This window comes from Xylaria bambusicola, assembly GCF_022495145.1.
Source record: "Xylaria bambusicola strain CBS 139988 unplaced genomic scaffold F5B22scaffold_5, whole genome shotgun sequence".
Taxonomy (NCBI): Eukaryota; Fungi; Ascomycota; class Sordariomycetes; order Xylariales; family Xylariaceae; genus Xylaria; species Xylaria bambusicola.
Window position 1 is genome coordinate 483,957 of NW_025953558.1, and position 18,477 is coordinate 502,433.

Sequence of the window (18,477 nt, forward strand, 5' to 3'; positions counted from 1 at the left end):
GATCTACCTAACCGCTTGCTACCTACTGACTAGACACTGACCCTAGACTAGAATGCAGACAACCGATGGATATCAGAAGAATCATGAGGAAGGAAGAAAAACAGGAAGAGAAAAGGTGATGATAGGTAGTACAATCATGTATGTGTAAGCACCTCTCTTCCTCCCTTGCAAGTCTCAGATACGTCACACAAGGGTTGTAGTGCACGTTACGCACATATCCCTGTCCTGTCCATACCCTCACAACAAACAATTAACTTCAACCACAGCCAGTCAAACAGACCAAGGTACCTAACTACTTATCTACCAGCCACCCCTTCCTTCCTTCCCCAGGAGAGTAGATAAGTGAAAACAAGAAGTAGAAGTAGTAACCAACAGAAATGGAAATATCGCTGTGTTTGGCTCCAGTAGAGTAGTAGTTAACTCATTTCCCTCCCATTCAGCCTTGAAAGGAAGGAAGGAAAAGACTCGGGTGCAAATCCCGGCTGGTGCAGTTTGAATCATGTTTTTTTTCTTCTTTTTTTTCTTCCTTCCTTTGCCTTTGATTCTGCTTGGTATCTTTTGTATTTACCACCTATCTATCTCTATGACATTCTTCCTTTTGTTCTGCATACATATGTTACTCTTCAAGTCCATCTTCAATAGAAGTAGGTAGCTGCTTCAACTTAGCTAGTGAAATACATGAGGGCTTTTCCTAAGATGATGGCTGCAGATGACTTTCCTTTGCATTGCATTCACTTGCTCTTCTGTGTGTTTGTATGTGCACAGCTTACTGCGGATTTCTTCTTAATAGTATCGGTCCTATAATATTCTTTCTTGCCCTATGTTAATCTTCTCACATATTCCGTACAACTCATTGCAAAATATACCTTTCAATGCTCACTTTATTATTGTCTGTTACTTGTGAGTACACGTACCACAATCATGTCCGTTGTGCTACATACAAAGCGCATATTATTCCAAGCTCGCTAGGTCACTCTCACTTAGTATCTTCACCCATCACGTGCTTTCCTCGCCTCTCATTCTATTCTCTTTTCTGCCATTCAATTCTCAGAGCACTCACTACCTTCAAGTCAAGTGAAAGAGAGCAACAAAGCATAGTATTCATCACAATAAGGACCCTCTTGTTCCACACACTAAGAATAGAAAAGTGCATTTCCCGCTTTATATACAGTTTGCAACAATCTCACTATCGAACTAACTGCGGACAAAGAATCGTAAAACAAATATATAATATAACTAACCCCTTCTTCACCATGCATATCTCAGTCATGCAGAGCATTAACATATAAGAATTCATCTCATTTTTAAGAATAAGAAGAAAAGAACAGGTGAAAGAGATAGGGAAAAAAAAAAACAGATGTGCTACTCCGAGAATCAACGCACAATCTGCACCCTCTGCGCCGCACTGATATCGGCCAGGAACGGGATCAAGCACAAGTGTTTCACCGTGCTCAAATCGCACTTGCGGTTCGGGAAGTGTGGGCGCAAGGATGGACCATACGACACACTTATTAAAGAGGGTGTTTGTCGTTCATGTCGCAGATTAACGAGATGAAAGAAAGATTATACTTATATCTATAGGTATATATATATATATATGTGGAGTCACCAACAAATGTCTCAAATAAGTATTATTCACAATACTGATATTGAGCAGTAATAGCAATAGCATAAGCATAGTAGCAGTCCTTGAACCAATTTCTTCCATCCATCCAACTACGCTTAATCCAGCCCAGTCCAACCCGATCTTTTCAAGCCATAGTTCAACTAACCACTGTGATTATATGATAGTATGATGGATTGATTGATTTTGCTTTTAAGAAAAGCTAATTCGTTTCAATTCAAATGCCCTATAACGCCCTCCCGGTGAAAGAAAAGACCACTAGGACGATATTACAGTGTAATCTACGATAATAATAATAATCGCGGCTGAATCCAAATGCCACAGCCCCTTTACCCCTTCCCCTTTCCCCAACCAAAGTTTAGTTTGATCCCCCTTAGCCCAGCCCCCTTTTCGGGTATCGAGGAAAATTGGAATAATTCAGGTTCATTCATAAGAGGCCAGTCAGAGAAAAATAAAACATAATAATAAGGGCATGACCTCGCCTGGTTTAAAAAAAGATAATAAGTATTTCCTTTTTGATGCATCCTGGTATGCTTTACTCCAACGGAAACGCCATCCCCTACCCATCCACCGTCCTTTGAAACTTGAAACAAAGCAGGTTATACTCTTCGCTGTCATTAGTGATGAATTTTGTTTTTTTTCGTAGGCGCGTATCGAGGTTGAACGATAAAGATATAGTATAATGCCGATGTGGCCGAATTCGCGGCGTTAGCGGTTTAGATCGAGATAGGTCACTAAAGACTTAGCGTATAGTACAGGGTTTCGTAGGCCGAGAGGAGCCGAACGTTTCTCAATTAATTCAGCTACTCTTGTTCTGTGTCGCTTCCCTCGTTGTCGGAGGGTTCAAGAGGACCGTACTTGGCTTTGTACCTTTCTAGCTCAGCCATCTGTTTGGAAACATGACTAAGTATGGCCGCCATTGGTGCGCGGAGGTCTTCAAGTTGTTTGATATGGCCGCCACCCATAGCAGCGTGTCGAAGAGCCAAGGTTGAAACGCAAGTCTGTAAGGTTCAATCAGTAAATTGTTGGGGTGATTCGTAGAAGCGAACATCTTACCTCGATCCGGCTCACTTGATGTTCCATGAAGTTGAACAGGAAGCGGTCTGTGACCTCGCCACCTCGTTGTTTCATACGTTCGAGTAGCTCGGTTTCTGGAGGCTGCAAGCCCCTCCCGGACATCTCCTCTAAAGAGCTACAAAGCATCTCTAGGCGTAGACTAACTTTCCATAAAGACCAAATCATGTCTGGGTCAATTCCGAGCTCGCTCCCAGCCACGAGTCGTGCTGGCTGCTCAGACGGGCCAATTGTTGTAGCCGGAACCATATGGTAATCAATTCTGGCGGCGAGTGCATGTGGGTAGAGAGAATAAACATACTCGGGATTTTCGAGCCCCTTTAGTTTTCTCTCACCCATTTCCTTGACCTCGAATCCTTGAGAAGTAAGTGACTTCAACTCCTTTCGAATAGCAAGAGCTGTTGCTGTGTCATCAAATGCCTCGTCAGAGCCTGTAGATCCAGTTCGGTCGTTTTCTTGATAGGTTTCGAGGCATCGCTGGATTTCCGAGATAAAATCTGCAGAAACCGCAATCTGACCGCCATCGGCAACTGCAGAAATACGAGAGGCTTTATTGACCATTGGTCCAAAGTAGTCCATACGACGCGTGACAGGGTCGATCTCGGCGACTGGCTCACCATAATGAATGCCCATTCTGACAGAAAGGCCTTTGAAGATGAGAGTGTTATCCTTATCCCAAATCTCTTGACATGAGACCGAATTGAGCACCTCGGACGGCCAAGGGACTTCAAGGAGTTGCATCTGAACGGAGAAACACCATAGCAGAGCTGATGTCGCAGTGGGAAAGGATACCATAAAAGCATCGCCTTCTGTTTTGACCTCGTACCCACCAATTCGTCGGAGTTGCCGGCGCATAACTTCGTTGTGAAGTTTAATAGAGGACCTCATCGCATCCGGGTACATTTCCCAAAGATTGGTCGAATTCTTGATGTCAGTGAAAACAATGGAAGGTTTGTCGGTCGGTGCGGGAACCTCGGCCTCGAGCCGGTGCAAATCTGAGTCCAGAATACCACCCTTGGGTTTCTTGCCTCGCTTTGGATATTGAAAATCGTCCGGAACACCTGAGGGGTACAGAGACATGCTCTGCCCTCTATGCAGGCGCGTTGATCTCTCTTGCCGGCGTTTGAGATCGGCAACGCTGATCATCATTACCATGATCTTGTTAGTCGAACCGTAAGCCATAGCGAGATCTCGCAGCTTTTGCGAAGCTCGCATGAGGTCACCTCGCTCAGACCGTGAGACATCAACAATTAAAGCAGGTTTTAGATACTCCCAAAGCTCCCTGGTTGCAATCACTATTGTTTCATCTTGTGGTGTGATAGATACCTGGTTGACGTCAGGGGCCGCTTGTACTGCTGGTATTAGGTCAACATATCCAAAGGCTCGAGAGACCTCGAGAAGATCGTTCAATTTTCCTTGACGGGAAACCCAACCGCCGGCATCTCGAATTCGTTGACGTTCTGAAGGCTCGGCTGGGTCATGCTTTCGTGTCAAAAGCTTATGAGAGCCATCTGATTGAATGAGCATCGCCTGTGCATCACCAACGTTGGCGATATACAACTCCTGATTTTGAAGGTATGCAATGGTGGCGACGCCTCCGGAATTAAGGTCCTCCTTACTCAAGACCACGGGAGCTCCAGATCCGCGATGCGTGCCCATTGGCCTTTTTTCTGTATGCTCAATAGCTATAGTGACCAAGTCTTTGTTCAGAGCTAGAAATGCACGACGCAATGCATCGGCGGGTCCCTCGTTCTGACGAGTTTTGATAGCTTTTAACTCCATGGTGAATATGTGGCCAAAGTTCTCATGCAAGTACTTGGCGATCTTAGAGCCACCGCTAGAAAGGGCCTGGCCATCAAATAAGCCGAGAAGTGTTTCTGTATCTGATGAATTGAACCGAGGGACAACGAGATCAATTGTAGACAGGTGCTCATTTCTTCCCATCGTATCCGCCATGCCGTATGGAAGATGCCCTGCCAACGAACCAGAGGTTCTCACACGACGATCCTCGCTTTGGTCTGGTATGCTGGGCTGAGTAAGGGTTACGTCCATCAAACCAAGAACGCGAAGGTTTTGCAATCGGCTAAAGTCGGTATACTGTTCGCGACTCTGCGCAGCAGTCCCTTGATTGTTCTGTTTGATTTCAAGGCGTTTGTTGCCCGACAAATTAAGGTACCGCAGGTTAGGATTGAGGTTCCAATTCCAATCGTACGGAACATTGGAAATGTTGTACTTCAGCGAGTTGTTTCCACAATCAAGTACAGCTAACTTCTTTGCTCTTGAAATATCAGCTGGAAGGTTTGTAAACTTATTGTTGTTGATATGAAGCACTTGAAGCAAACTGTATTCTTCTAAGTCGTCAACAGGCAGGCTGGTGAGGTCGTTGCCTGACAGATACAACTCCACAAGCTGCGGCCAATTCTTGATACACCGCTGGGGCATATCGCTGAGGTCATTATATGATAGATTCAGAACTCGCAGCTCGCTAAGTAGCGTGATTTGCTCGAATACATCATCGTCAATCTGGTTATCTGCGAGTATTAACTGTCGCAAAGAGCCCGCGAACGTGTTAGTCAGCCGACTAGAAAGACCAGAGTCTTTCCTAGATGCCCCAGACGGTGTCACAGTGCCATTCATCCCACTTCCTGTAGTGCTCCTTGATACGACTGAAGTCTTGCGGCCTCCTTTGCCGTATACAGACACCACAGAGCTCTTGCGGTCAGCCCCAGAAGCAACCGGGTTAGGTCCAACACTGAGTAGTGTGCTTGATGATTGACTAGGCCGGCGTGACCCATCAGGTAATATATCTTCGTCGCTAGGCGTCTGAGATGAGGGGCCACTTGGTGGCTTATGACTGATAACCGGGACGGTCTGTGTCTCTCCAGGTGGCTGGGGTTGGCGAGAAGCGGGCTTCGGAAAATTCTCGAGGACATTCGAAGATGCATTAAGAGTTTCCAACTTATTGGCCCACCATATTTCCATTGGGAGTTTCCTGATATTGTTGCCTCTGACATCTAGAATTCTTAGTTCCGTTAAACAACCTATTTCCAGTGGAAGTTCGCCAACCAGGTTGTGAGCGATACTGAAGTGCTCTAACCTTCGTAAATTACCGATCGTACCGGGTAGGGAAACGAAGTAGTTGAAATCTAAGTTGAGCCGCTCTAAATTGACCATGTTATTGAATGCTCCATCGATGCTGGCAAGCTGAGCGTTCGAGAGGTTCAGTATTTTTAATGTTGGCATAGGATTCACAATGCCAAATTTCGTGAGAGGATTTGTATTGAGCTTCAGACTGCGGACACGTTCGAAGCTGCCGACGAACTGTGACAACATGTTGTGGTCCGCCGTGAGCACTTCTAACTTGGGTAGTTCTGAAATGACATCAATGGAAGTCAACGCATTGAACTTGATATCCAACTCGCGAAGATTAGACAGGCGGCTGAATGTTGACGGCAGAGATCCACTCAACCGATTATTCGTCATTACGAATTTTTCCAAACTGCGAAGATTTCCAATTTCTTCAGGAAGCGATCCCACCGCATTGAAGCTGACGTCGAGATTAACGAGACTCTCCAGCTGGCATAGGGAGACGGGGAAGCTGTCCAGAAAATTAGAGGATAGGTTTAAAACGCGAAGAGATTTGAAAGAGCTAAAGTCCGGTGGTAGACTCTTCAGACGATTGTTAGCAAGGGTTAGCCTCAATATCCCGGTAAGGCGGGCAAGCTCAGCGTGCTCGACCTCTTCTAGGCGATTATTGGACACATCAAGCAGCGTCAATCTAGTTGCTCTGCTTATACTAATAGGAAGTTTCCGGGCCTCGTTACTAGCGTACTTGATATCGCGTAGTGAGGGGCATGCTTGGATGAAGTCTCGAGGGAGATCGAGAGAAAGGTTGCGTGAGAGGTTCAAGGAGATTATCTCGTTGGTCTTGGAATATAGGGTAATAGGGATCGTGATCAGGTTTCGGCCAGACAGGTTGACATGGTTGAACTTGGCAGCCCTCCCCAGTCCCAGGTCATGCGGGCTGGCGTTGAACACGCCGTCTCTTGCAGACAAAAACATGAACCGGCACAAGTAACCGTTATCCTCACGTCCAATATCCTCTAGCCTGTCTTTCTCCTCATATCCAGCTTGTTGTAATAATCGCTTCTGTATCAAGAGCGGTCGCTCTGCAGCAGCAAGTATTCGACATAGATCATGCTTCTTAAGGACAATGTGGTAGTTTTCCACACCTTCAGTAATTAATGTCTTCTTCACAACTTGGTTCATAACATCGCTCACAGTTGCACTAAGCGGCAGTTGTACTGTAGCAAAAGAGCCGTCGGAACGGAAGACACGAATGCAGTGAGGAGCCCCCTTTTCTTCGACTCGTGGTGGAGTACCAACGTCTTCGTTTTCTGGTGTGTGGTCAGCCCTTTCCTCAGCAGTACGACGAACAGCCCAGCTATCTGGGGCATTCCACGCTCCTCCAGGCTTAGTAGTCGCCGATATTGGCTCAGGCATGGGCTCATCGGAGAACTGGAACATAGCTGGATCCATGGGGGTAAGAGGTAGTGGACGGGACAAGATACCCTCCATATCATTAAGATTGGTATCGAGGTGAAACATGGAGTCTTTGTCATTCTTGTCGGTAGGACCAATGAGCTCGTCGGCATCGTCGAATGTTTTATGGGGACGAGACTTCTTGCCGAACGGGAATTTATTATTGAAAGTTGCTTGTCGTGTCGTGTGTGCCCGTGGTTCTCGATCACTCTCTGGATAAGGCAAGGGTTTCTCGAATGACTGCTGCCCGCGAGTCAAATCTGGCCTCGAGGTCGAATGCACTATGGACCGAGAAGCAGGTGCATTTCGATGGCGACCACTAGGCGCATCATCTTTTTGCTTATGTCGCCGTAGCCGCTCCAGAATCCCCCTCTTTCCATGTCCACCCGGCGAGATCTGTCCATCTACCGAAGCTAGCCTGCTGCCAGTGCTATTGTTGCTGGGTGCAGGGCTCTGTGCACGAGAACGCATACCACTCGCAGTAGACCCACCCCGTTCTTTCATATTATTGATGCTCAGGTTAGAATCCTCCCGGCTAGTATACGGCCGCAAGTTGCTGGGTTCATCGAGACTTTTGTTGTGGCGGTGATGGCCAGGGAGGTGGACCATGGAATGGTTGGAACGGTAAGATGACGATGTCGGGGCTATCATATTCTGGCTCGAGCTCGCACTATCCTGGTGCGACTGGATATAGCGTTCCTTATCGGGCCCGGCTAAAATGTCACGCACCGGAGCCTCACCGTATTTCGCAATATCATCTGCTTCTTGGTATAAAAATGGCACAACATCGCTCGAGGGTATGGGTGTTCGTGGTCTAGAAGATGTTGGCGATGGTTCCCGGGTGTGATCGGTCGCATTGGAATCGTTCCTGCTTCGGCGTGGTCGGCCAAATGAGTACGAGCGCTGCTCCTTGGCAAGTGGCGGCGCAGGGGGCAAGCTCGTCTCTGACCCATCGCGACCCGGAAATTCTTCCCCGAAAAAGCCTTGGAGCTTCTTCAGCCCACCCCGGCCACTACTATTCTTAGACCCTTGACTGCTCGCAGTGGTTATGCTCGCGATCGATGGGCGTCGTTGCTCGTCAAAGTAGGCAATATCCGGTGAATCATTGTTGCTCGGATTTTGGCCATATCGTGATGGGGCGAGGCGGAAAGCAGGGGAGAGCTGGGAAGGCGTGGATAAATTGTCGCTAGAATCGTTGTAGAAACTAGTGAAAGTGGTCGGCGACGCGGCCGCACCGGGTCCTCCGTTGGCGGACATCCAGGGCGCAATATTCTGAGGTGCATTGGGACTTGTCGAAGGCGGTTCTCGGTGGATCTGGGGTAAGCGACCGCCAGAGGGTTCTAGGACGGCGAGCTCGCGACGATAGTTGGCGAGGTCACTCATGCGACGACTATCGAGCAGCGAACTCGTAGAGGCGGTCGAGGCGGGAGACAAAGCGAAGCGGTGACCAGTGGGCGATGTGGGAGAAGACTGCGAGTCGTCTTTGTGCGGCCTAAAGCTCTGCTGTCAGTTGAAAGTGTACCTTCACTTTTTTTTTATACCTTGCCGTGCTATGTGTAGACTCTATCCCTGGCCCTAGGTATTTGGGCAGTCTCTCCCGAAAGAGACAAGGCTACACAAGAATAAAAGTCTCAAGGTGGGGGCGAAGGATGTCGAACAGGACAGCGAGATAGTTCCTGGGTCGGTAGACTCTTGCTTCCTCGTGGGCTAAGGAACTATGTAGAGTAGGGTGGAAACGCACCTAAAGCGACCATTCTCGCCTGTCTTGATGGGCCTCGGGGTAGGCTTGTTTGAGGCGGAGGACGTGGATGCGGAGCGGTTGGGCGTGGGCGGTTTCACGGTGATGTTGGACATTCCACTACTCGAGCTCACGGCGGAGCTGGCGCGGCCATCATTCCTCGTCATTGTCACTCGCACGCCGGTGCTCGCAGCTAGATCAATGGTATGGCGCCATTAAAGTAAGAGCGCGCTCATGGTGACTATTGGATGGAGGGGAGATTTTGAGTTCGGCTTCACGAGTCGCGCGAGTGGTGTGTTGGGGGTGATGATGTTCGAGGGAGGGAGTGTTCGTTGCTCGTCGATGGCTTAGGTGGTCAGCGCCCGTGTGCTTTTTCGAGAACGGCCGTATACGTATAGGTTGGTCTCAACTGAGGTAAGCGAAAATTGGCGAGCTGAGTGGTGAGGAGGGAGACCGAGGCGTAAAGTGAGTGAGATGGAGAAAGGTAGGTATAACATAGGTAGGCGCATAGAGCGGCATACAGGCATACAGGCATACAAGCAACACAGGCAATACGGGCAACACAGGCAACACAGGCAACACAGGCAGTACAGGCAGGTATGTACCTAGCTCTCCAATGTGTCCGATCTGTGTGTTCGATCTACTCGGTCGGACCAAGGCTCTCACGCTACGAGACACGTGCTCGGCCGGAGGAGGGGTTGAAGAGTTGGTAGCGTAAACTAGCAATGTATGGTGTCTGGGTATGGTGTAGAGAGAGAGATCAATTGGTGACGGACTCGAGGCACAATCAATGTGGACTGTACCTGGAGTCGATGTCCATGGGCCTGGGTGTGGGTCGAAACCTGGCTTGTCTCTTGTCTCTTGTCTGGGGAAGCAAGGGAAAAACAATGAAAGGAACTTCACATATCTATCTGTCCACAGCAACCATCCTAAGTACATATCTAGGTAGGTATATGTAGGTAGGTACCTAACCTAACATATATCTACATATACGTCTACATTTAAATTAACTCACAGCAAAGCTGGAAGGGTACGGGTATGTAAGTAAGTAAGTAGGTACATATGTAGGAGGTATGCACACCAACACATGTATGTAACTCTCTGAGGTGTCGCCTAGAGAGAGAAAGGTAATAATAAGTACGAAATAAGTAAGTACATGGAGATACAGCAAAGGATGAGCCCTCGTATAGAGCTCGTACTTTATGCGAGGAGGAGACAACAAAGAGGGGCGAGGGGCTATGTGCAGTGTGTCCCGTCCAACCTTGGAGTCTTCAGTGCAGGTGCGCTATGATCTCTGCTGTAGCACTGTCAAAACATGCTATAATTAATACACTAGCCCAGCCTATCAGGGCCTCGGGATGAGTACTACATACCTACCTATGTACCTGGTATCTGATGGGTACATAGGTGGCAGATGGGGAGCCTGTGCTGAGCCAGTAGGACTCCGCGATGCACCGGACTGTCCATTGGCTATTGGTGTTCGTAGAGTAGATTGCGAATGGACGGGCAGAACGGCAGGACGGCACACTCTGTAGGATCGCAGTAGCTGGTGGACATGGGAGAAACTTGATTGCGAGTGCCTACAAAGTAGGCAAGCAGGTAACCTGATACATCCCTGGCGACACAGGTAATGCATCACCATATCACAGGAGTTGTTTCGCCCGAGTTGCTATGTCGAAACGATGATTCGTTTAACCATTCGTTTAACTATCCGACATTCTGTGCTTGCTAAGGGCGGCGTGTCCTGTGCCACCGTATGTATTTCAGGCAGTCTGCCTTGGTATGTATGTATGTATGTATGTATGTATGTAGGTGTGTACATATGTAGGTACTGAGTAATGATACCAATACATGTTCAAGACAATAAATAAGACGCCGTTGGAACAAGTTTCGTTCTTATTGCCGCTTGAGATTACAATACTTCTATGGTACTCCTGTACACACTACAGGTTGTCTCTCCCTCTCCTCTCCCTGTCAACCTCAATCTGCTGCAGTTCTGTCATGTGTGCGCCTTTGCTGTTGCTGCTATCCTCCCCGCTAACTCTACATACGAGCGGGCACTTCTTGACAACCTTGAAATGAAAGTATCTATGAATGTATTATACGAAAACATAGGTATACTACTCTAATGTACATGCAGTAGAAGCAAGCAAGTTCATTGGTTTACACATGGTGTTTCCAAAAGCGAACTAAGCCACTCTACATCATGGGATGTTCCCGCCAAGGAGCCGTCACTGTAGATCATTGTTACTAAGTTACAACCGTCCCGGGACAGGACGCGGATACTAGATATCCCTTGAACCCGGTGTCCAAACTACTTACCTACTAAGCATACTTGGACTCTTGTCTAGCTGTCTCTTGACTAGCTGTAGTGCTCTTAGCCTTTTGGTATTCAAATGGATTACTTCCTTCAAGCCTCCGCTTACCGCCGGTGATGTCCGCTGACTAAGACATCGCAGTGCAGTGTAAGTCGCAGCCCGCCGCCTACCGCTGCCAATATATAGATGGCATCGCTCTTGTTCAAGAGAGTCGCACAGGTTACGAGGCTTCTTCGTCGAAATCTCGTAGGACGACACACACAAGAGCCGTTGGGAGATTGGTTCAAACAGCAAACATCATTTTCCAGGGTCCAGGAGTTCATCATCATCGATCCATAATGCCTAACCGTTCCGGCATTACAAGCCAGACCCCATTCTCCTCATAGGCTAGGCATCGTAGGATCCCCCGCTCTCAGTAGCCGCGATGGTGGGACGTATCTATACTATGTATACGCCCTAATATACCTAGGTGTACAGATAAAGGTTAGGTCCAAGTAAGTCATAATAACACTAGCTACCCAAGCAATTTACACGGTGGAAAGCGTCCGGAGGAAGCTATTCACCGACCTACGAACAGCCAATTTGCAACCCAAGTCTCGTACGCCAAGGGTTTACCAATACATAGGACCCGAGAATACTCCGTATAGCTGATTTTAGAGTGCGAGGGCGGCTAGCGCTCGAGTAGGGGCGTGAGATTTTGGTCCGGAAATTCAAGCAAAGAGAAGGACGTGGGAGGGGTAGAAAGTGTAGTTAATGATGATATCTGTGACAGATTTGTGGTATTATTTAGCTTCCAAGGGCTACAATTTTCGTATGGGGTATCAGCGCAAACGCAGGTAGCATACATATGCCGATTAGCATCTAATCCTTCATGAAAGCTGGGCCATCTTAGCCTCTAGCTCTTTCACCCATCCTTCTATCACCTTCATATTTCCAGACATGGAAGCCTCGCCTTCACCCATTGCTCCCTCGATCTTCTCTAAGCCTTCTCTCCACTGTTTGATATCCGACGCCATCTCGCTCTGAGACTGCTCAATACGCTCAAGCACATCACTGGCGGTTGCTGCATCAGCGTGTATACTTCTCAACGAGCGCAATCTGTCCAGCAACGGCGACAATAGAGGCGTCAGGCTCTCAATAGTTGGGAGTGTTCCGTATAGTGCGTTGATCTTGGCGATTTGCTCTGCATCATCCGCGTCTACCATGGGACCACCGGCAGATGAGAGCTCCTCTTGCGCTAGCTTGGCAGCCTTCCTAGACTTCTCCAACTGCTCGGCCTCCTGTGTCAGTGTCCGGACCCGGCGACTGATGCTATCAAGTGACGAAGTTGATGCTTCCGATAAAGTCATGATTTGGTTCTGGAGTGTCTCCAGTGTCGGCAAAATGGCGCGAGGTAAGCCGTTGCCCTCTAGATCAGGAGTCGCAGTAGAAGAAATGCCAATTGCTTTCTCCAGGAGCGCAAGCCTCCAGTCAAAATCGGCAGCTTTTGCGAGAGCATGGGTTTGGTCGTAGCTAGGCGCGTACGTAACGGTATAAGTAGCTTTGTCCACCGGCGCTAATGGCCCGTCTTCTTGCGATTTGGTGGCCTCGCGCACTGGCTTTGTAGGACGAGTCCGAGAACCTGCCACTTCTTCAGGTTGAGTCGATAGCTCCTCCAATGCTTCGCTAAGGGTCACCAGCTCTGTATCATCCGAAGATTTGTCCCCAGCCTCTGTCTTCTGCTTGCTATACTCTTCTTTTACTTCCTGAATCTCGCGTTTGAGACGTGCAATCTTCCTTTCTAGCGTTTCGCCATCTTCTTCGTCGCTTAGATCCCCGATCTCAGCGGTGCCGTCTTTGAGGGTCCGGTGCCTTCTGCTTGAGGCTCGGTAGGATTTACGCTTCCCGTTTACCCGATCAGAGAAGTCCACATCCCGAGCATCAACCTGGGAGGGCATGAAGCGTGAACGTGCTTGATCTATACGCAGTCGCGAGTGTGATATTCCACGCCCATCCGTGTCTCCATCATCATCGTCGTCGTCATCGAATTCATTGTCTAATGGCGACCTATCGACCGTTGTCTAGAGACCGATGTTAGTTGCCTCCACACCGACTTATAAGAAGCAGCAGCAGCGAAGTCCGTAGATGCGTTCATACAGGAATTGTTGAGTTGTCGTCGGTTAGCTCTGGAGTCTCGTAGATATCGGGAGCAGAGTCCTGGCGGGGGTTAGTTACTAGCAGCCAAGAGCTCTAGAATAGTTTACAATACCAAGTCAGGTAAGTCGGCATATTTTCGATTGACAGCCATGTCAGGATCTTCGAAGCTCGCATTGAATAGCTGGCCCTGACCAGCACTTGAAGGACAGGCAAAGGGGTGGTTTCGCTGATGAAATTTCAGAGACTGTGAAGAATATGGGTGTGTGTTGTCAATACAAAAAGGCAAGCTGAGAGAGCTTCGATCAAGCGTGTTGTGGTTCTAGGTATTCCGTCTGTCTGCCAGTTAGGTGGGGGTACATAACTGGAAGTACCCGTTATGCTGCTCTGGACCGTGGATAGGTCACATGTACCTGCAGCGTGGCTTATGATTTACAGTGCTGAAACATTGTACACTGTATCGATAGTTAAGAAGACAGGAGCTTATGCAGGCAGGCTAAATAGCCTGCACAGTGCGTGCGCTCCCTCTTAGATTGAAGTACTTACTTGTACCTATAAGCATCTTCACGCGTCGCAGTATCTATTCCTTCCATGCGCCATCTATTACCTATCCTGTTGTCCTCATGCCTCTCACGAACACCAGGATTTTCGTTTGAACTACGCGTTCTATCTATGAAGTGTGATCGTCCTAGATCTGGTGTGCCTGTACGACTAATTCTTCAGGGTTCATTTGTCGTCCTGCAGCCAGGACTCGAGCAGACTGTGAGACGGACATATACACGTGTAGACGTATATGAACCCCTGCCTCAATTCGTCGCACTCACATCGTCCTGTCGACTGATGTTGGGACAGCTGTTGACAGCGGATGTGTCGAAAGTTCATCCATCCCACTGCCAATCCTTAGAGGTAAATAAGCCTCATGACAAAGCCTCGTTCGGGAGTACTTCGCCAGAGGCGCGTAGGCATAGATAGAAGATTCCCTCCGGGCGCACCTCTCACGCAGGTCGGTGGAAAGGATTATCAGCCCACCAAACGACAGAAGGTCGGATTATCATCCGTCACAATGAAGAGAGATGGCGATCCTCTGTATGACCCCATAACAGCACCGCCCGAGAGCAGCGATGATGAGGCAGAAAGCCCTCCTAAACGGGAGCTGGGCATTAAGGATGAAGATGATTCAGACGAAGAGTATAATAGGGTCAAAGCCGCCAACATCCGCGGAACTACTTTCGACAACAAGGAGCCAAAGCTTGGAGCACAACATACCTATAGGGGGGAAACGGAATCTAAACAATGTGTCGCGGAACGTCAGTCAGTAGAGCCTAATCAATTAGAAAGAGAGCTTGAGGCTCCACGCGAAAGGAAGAAAAAGCCCTCTAGAATAGCGAAATATGGCGAGCAAACTAAGCCCAAGAGATCGGTCTCATCACAAACAAAATACTCTACTTCAAGAGGTATTGCTGAGTACTTAGCCTCAGACGACGATGGTTAGTATGGAAGAACACAGATGAGCATAGTCGGATGCTGACATACCGAGCAGCACAACCCCCTTCGAGTCGCAATTCATTTCATCGAGTCAAGAGTATTAGCCCGATGAAATCGCAATCACCCCGGAAAACGTTCAAGACTAAAAGGCAGATTTCAGAATTAGATGAGCCAGAAGAATCAAAGCCCAGGTTCAAGAGTGCTCCTCAGCACGATTTGTCCCCCCTCTCAACTCCCAGAAAGCGTCGCATGAGTTCTGTAGATGAGGCTGCAGAGAGTAAGGATGAAAAAGCAGTCAATCGTCCGATTAAAGGGTTGCGAGGTCGTATACAACGCAAAGGCTCCAAAAGAGATAAGCCTCTTCCCGACCCTGTATCAGAGGAGGCGTCTCAAAGACCCGTCTTCAGAGTGCCAGGATTAGAAGACCTAGACTTGTTTGACGATACTAGCTCACTAGGCGCTACAACGGCCCCTATAGAATCACAGGATACGTCTTGGGATCAGTTAGATCTCGAAGAAACCGAGGCCATGACTGTACCTAGATGTCCAATGTGTCACCAAGAAGTTGATCGGGAACTACTCCAAAAATACTCCACCGATGGGAAAATGAGCGTTAAGCAGCAAACCGCTTTCTGTCGGTTACACAAACGAAAGTCAGCAGCCAAGGCGGGAACCGAAAAGGGTTATCCTAATATCACCTGGGATACCTTGGACAGTCGACTCAGGTCACACAAAAACGTTCTGCAAAGAATTCTTGAGGGAACCCAAGCATCGCACTACCGCAAAATACTCAAAGAAAGAGTAGACTCTGGCAAAAGTCGAACGTTGCTAACAAGTAACGACAATCTCACACCAGGTTACTATGGACCCAAAGGACTCCAAGTCATGACGCAATTCATCATGCGTACGTTATCCGATGTGCTTCGCAGGCGAGCAGTAGAGGACAAACTGATCTCCGCGAGGTCGTACACTGGATATGTGCAAACGGTGCTCGTTCCCGAGTTGACTGTGCGTCTGATCATGGAGGATATGTCTGTAGGGGAAGAGAGAGCCCGAGATGTCTTAGAAGAGAGCGTTGAAATCGGCGAGTTGCTACACGACGAAGATCGAGATGTCGTCATGATTAATGAATTGGAAGAAGACCTTGCGCCAGAGGTTTGACTGGACGATGATAATAGATCTCCATTTGCTGTTATGGATCTGCCGGGTTGCTTGGGTCTGGCACCTTTGGAATCATGTAATCGTGTATAACAAAAAGCGGTATTACAGCAGCTATGTTTCCCAGGATTATAGCCGAGATATTCTACGAGCTGTACAGTACCTAATATTACAGTGGGTGGCAGCGAATATACGAATGAACCAGCAAGCCCCCCTTAGACAATCACATGCAGCCTCAATCATGAGCACAAGTGCAATTCAAACCAAATAAAATTATCGCCGATCACACAGAACATTTAACTAATCTCGGGCGAAGAATCTGACTATGTACACGGACAATAGATAAAACAGCAACGATATATACACGAACCAATGAAGAATAATCAAAGACAAAAAGCAAATATTTAGAGCACAGGTTTCCCTTCGGATGTCCCTCAGACACGTCTAAGCGGAAATCTGGTTAAGAGCAGGGTCTCCGGCAGGCAGGGTCGTAGCATCGAGACGGGCACGAGTAGCCCAGCGACCATCGGGCACGTTGCGTCTCTTCGCCGGCGCAACCGTTGAGTTCAAAGCAGTCGAGTTGAGAGGGAGCGTGGCGTTAAGCAAGGAAGCTATATCAATTAGTATCAGTACGTCTTTTCGCTAAAGGGGGGAGAGTGTAGGAAGTATAGAGGTTCACTAACCAGACGGCACCCAATCAGTATTAACTTCGTCGCCCTCGAACTGAATCTTAGCAACGTTGCATGCAGGGGGTTCAATGAGCACGCCGCTCTGGGGGAAGGGGTCAAGAGGTCCCCATAGGTTGCCGTCCTCGTCGAGACCCAGGCCCTCCGTGAGCCATGGCAGCTGCGAGAAGTCGTTGGCGGGCGGCGGGACACCGGGAACGTCCTGCTCGGACTGGATCCAGACGTTAACCGGCTGGACGTAGGTGCCGGCGAGGAAACCGTTCTTCGTGGTTCTCGTCGTGGGGACGCCGTTGATCTCGGCCACGATGCGGTAGTCGCGCGCATAGCCCGAGAGGATGTCCGCGCGGTACTCGAACTTGTTCTGCGCGTTGCCGCCGCCGCGGAGGCCGATTGCCGCTACGATCCGGTCTGTCACTGCGCCTGTACATGGGTCGATATCCATCGCGTACATGGCGACGGTAGAGCGGGGGTTCGAGGTGTAACCAACGATCTACGCGTCCGTCCTCGTTAGCATGATCATCGACCACTTGATTCTATCGAGCTCCCGAGAGGATTTTGCTGATTGACAAATTTCAGGTGCTTCTACTTACTCGTGACTCGGCCAATTCCGTGTTGCCGTTAAAGTTGGAGATACCAAGTAATGCGATTTCGGTGCGGAGATAGACAAGGTTTTGAATAGTCGTGATCTGCACGTTCTGAGCAACTATACTAAAGGCAATGACTTCGTCGCCTCGCCTGATGCCCGCCCATGTGATGAAGTCACCAGGCAGGAAAGGAACCATGCTCAGAGGGTCAGGGGCAACACTGTGAGCCGTTAGCAATTTACCTTCTTTTTTCCGGCTGTAGAGCGAGACAAGCTTACAAAGTCCCCTGTCCATTGAAGGGGCGATTCGAAGACGGGCATGCGGGATCGGTGGTATTCCGAGGGATACACATCGGGAACCCAGAGAACGATGTGATGCTCGGGCTCTCGTCATCCGCAGTGAAAAATGGTGCCGCTGTGTACCCTGCGGAAAACACTGCATTCGGGTCGTTGATGCGGAGGGTCGGCCCATTGCGAATTTTCATGCTGGCATCCTCGAAGTCGATAGATTCGATGAAGCCGCTTGCCAATCCCTCGAAAAACTCATATATCTGGACCTGGGCCGCGATAGGTACGCCATTGATGAAATTGCCAAGGACCTGGAAACGAGGTGAGTATAGTTGTCCTAGCTGTCTTCGAAGCACACTCCATCCCAGCAATATGGCTATGACTTACCATGGTCTCATATCCGATCATAGAGTCTTTTTCTGCGGCAAAGTCCCTCCATCCAACATACGCTGCAGGGAACTCAACCTGCAAATTCTTCGGGATAGTGATGTTGAAGCCGCCAACACTGATGGTGCCGCCAGAGTTGAAAGTGTCATCAAAAGCGATGGCATCCTCCAGAGCTCCTTCAACGAACAAAGGGGCGTCTTGGCCATAAGCACTGGAGAACAAGTCCATAAGCTGAAGGCCTACCACGAGGATAGAAGCGAGAGAAGAAACGCTACGCATGGTGCTAAAGGTGCCAAAGGAGTATCTTGAAGTGATGCTGGTGGAATTGTGGTTGCTACAGAGGAGGAACTATCACCAAGGACAAATGGATGCTTTATAATTTTAATTTTGACGGATATACTCAGATGAGGGTATCGTCACTGCCTCCACTATCGTCTGTAGGTCTCAAAGTCCGCGCGGCG

The 18,477-nt window shown here is 48.8% G+C and overlaps 4 protein-coding genes and 1 non-coding gene across 5 annotated transcripts; 2 read left to right on the forward strand and 3 right to left on the reverse strand.

Moving 5' to 3' along the window:
- Positions 1–398: 398 nt before the first annotated feature.
- F5B22DRAFT_t39 lies at positions 399–490 on the forward strand. The gene has a single exon. It is a non-coding gene; the product is annotated as a tRNA-Gly (tRNA).
- A 1,797-nt stretch (positions 491–2,287) lies between these two features.
- F5B22DRAFT_416185 (protein phosphatase 2C) lies at positions 2,288–9,320 on the reverse strand. The gene is made up of 3 exons (XM_047971592.1): positions 8,982–9,320; positions 2,681–8,732; positions 2,288–2,625 (listed from the first exon to the last, which is right to left on the reverse strand). Exons 1-3 carry the CDS (start codon positions 9,143–9,145, stop codon positions 2,428–2,430), a joined length of 6,414 nt encoding a protein of 2,137 aa, XP_047834477.1. The 5' UTR covers positions 9,146–9,320; the 3' UTR covers positions 2,288–2,427.
- Positions 9,321–11,895: 2,575 nt separating this feature from the next.
- Positions 11,896–13,695, reverse strand: F5B22DRAFT_416230 (Dynamitin-domain-containing protein). The gene is made up of 3 exons (XM_047971593.1): positions 13,545–13,695; positions 13,433–13,492; positions 11,896–13,356 (listed from the first exon to the last, which is right to left on the reverse strand). Exons 1-3 carry the CDS (start codon positions 13,581–13,583, stop codon positions 12,166–12,168), a joined length of 1,290 nt encoding a protein of 429 aa, XP_047834478.1. The 5' UTR covers positions 13,584–13,695; the 3' UTR covers positions 11,896–12,165.
- A 292-nt stretch (positions 13,696–13,987) lies between these two features.
- F5B22DRAFT_591967 (RTC4-like domain-containing protein) lies at positions 13,988–16,783 on the forward strand. Its single transcript, XM_047973883.1, has 3 exons — positions 13,988–14,915; positions 14,969–16,683; positions 16,756–16,783. The coding sequence occupies exons 1-2, from the start codon at positions 14,349–14,351 to the stop codon at positions 16,073–16,075; spliced, it is 1,674 nt and encodes a 557-aa protein (XP_047834479.1). The 5' UTR covers positions 13,988–14,348; the 3' UTR covers positions 16,076–16,683; positions 16,756–16,783.
- F5B22DRAFT_642876 (uncharacterized protein) lies at positions 16,517–18,295 on the reverse strand (the record flags this gene model as incomplete). Its single annotated transcript, XM_047978191.1, has 5 exons — positions 16,517–16,683; positions 16,756–17,248; positions 17,349–17,562; positions 17,621–17,940; positions 18,017–18,295. 5 exons carry the CDS (start codon positions 18,293–18,295, stop codon positions 16,517–16,519), a joined length of 1,473 nt encoding a protein of 490 aa, XP_047834480.1.
- Between the last annotated feature and the right edge of the window lie 182 nt (positions 18,296–18,477).

Excerpts from the sequence above, each read along its gene's own strand:
- F5B22DRAFT_416185 (XM_047971592.1), bottom strand. The coding sequence starts at position 9,145 with ATGACGAGGAATGATGGCCGCGCCAGCTCCGCCGTGAGCTCGAGTAGT. Across the intron at positions 8,733-8,981 it reads GGCGAGAATGGTCGCTTTAG|GCCGCACAAAGACGACTCGC; the intron begins GTGCGTTTCCAC and ends GCAGAGCTTTAG. Across the intron at positions 2,626-2,680 it reads ATCAAGTGAGCCGGATCGAG|ACTTGCGTTTCAACCTTGGC; the intron begins GTAAGATGTTCG and ends TGAACCTTACAG.
- F5B22DRAFT_416230 (XM_047971593.1), bottom strand. The coding sequence starts at position 13,583 with ATGGCTGTCAATCGAAAATATGCCGACTTACCTGACTTG. Across the intron at positions 13,493-13,544 it reads ATGCCGACTTACCTGACTTG|GACTCTGCTCCCGATATCTA; the intron begins GTATTGTAAACT and ends AACCCCCGCCAG. Across the intron at positions 13,357-13,432 it reads ACGACAACTCAACAATTCCT|ACAACGGTCGATAGGTCGCC; the intron begins GTATGAACGCAT and ends ATCGGTCTCTAG.
- F5B22DRAFT_591967 (XM_047973883.1), top strand. The coding sequence starts at position 14,349 with ATGACAAAGCCTCGTTCGGGAGTACTTCGCCAGAGGCGCGTAGGCATA. Across the intron at positions 14,916-14,968 it reads ACTTAGCCTCAGACGACGAT|GCACAACCCCCTTCGAGTCG; the intron begins GGTTAGTATGGA and ends ACATACCGAGCA.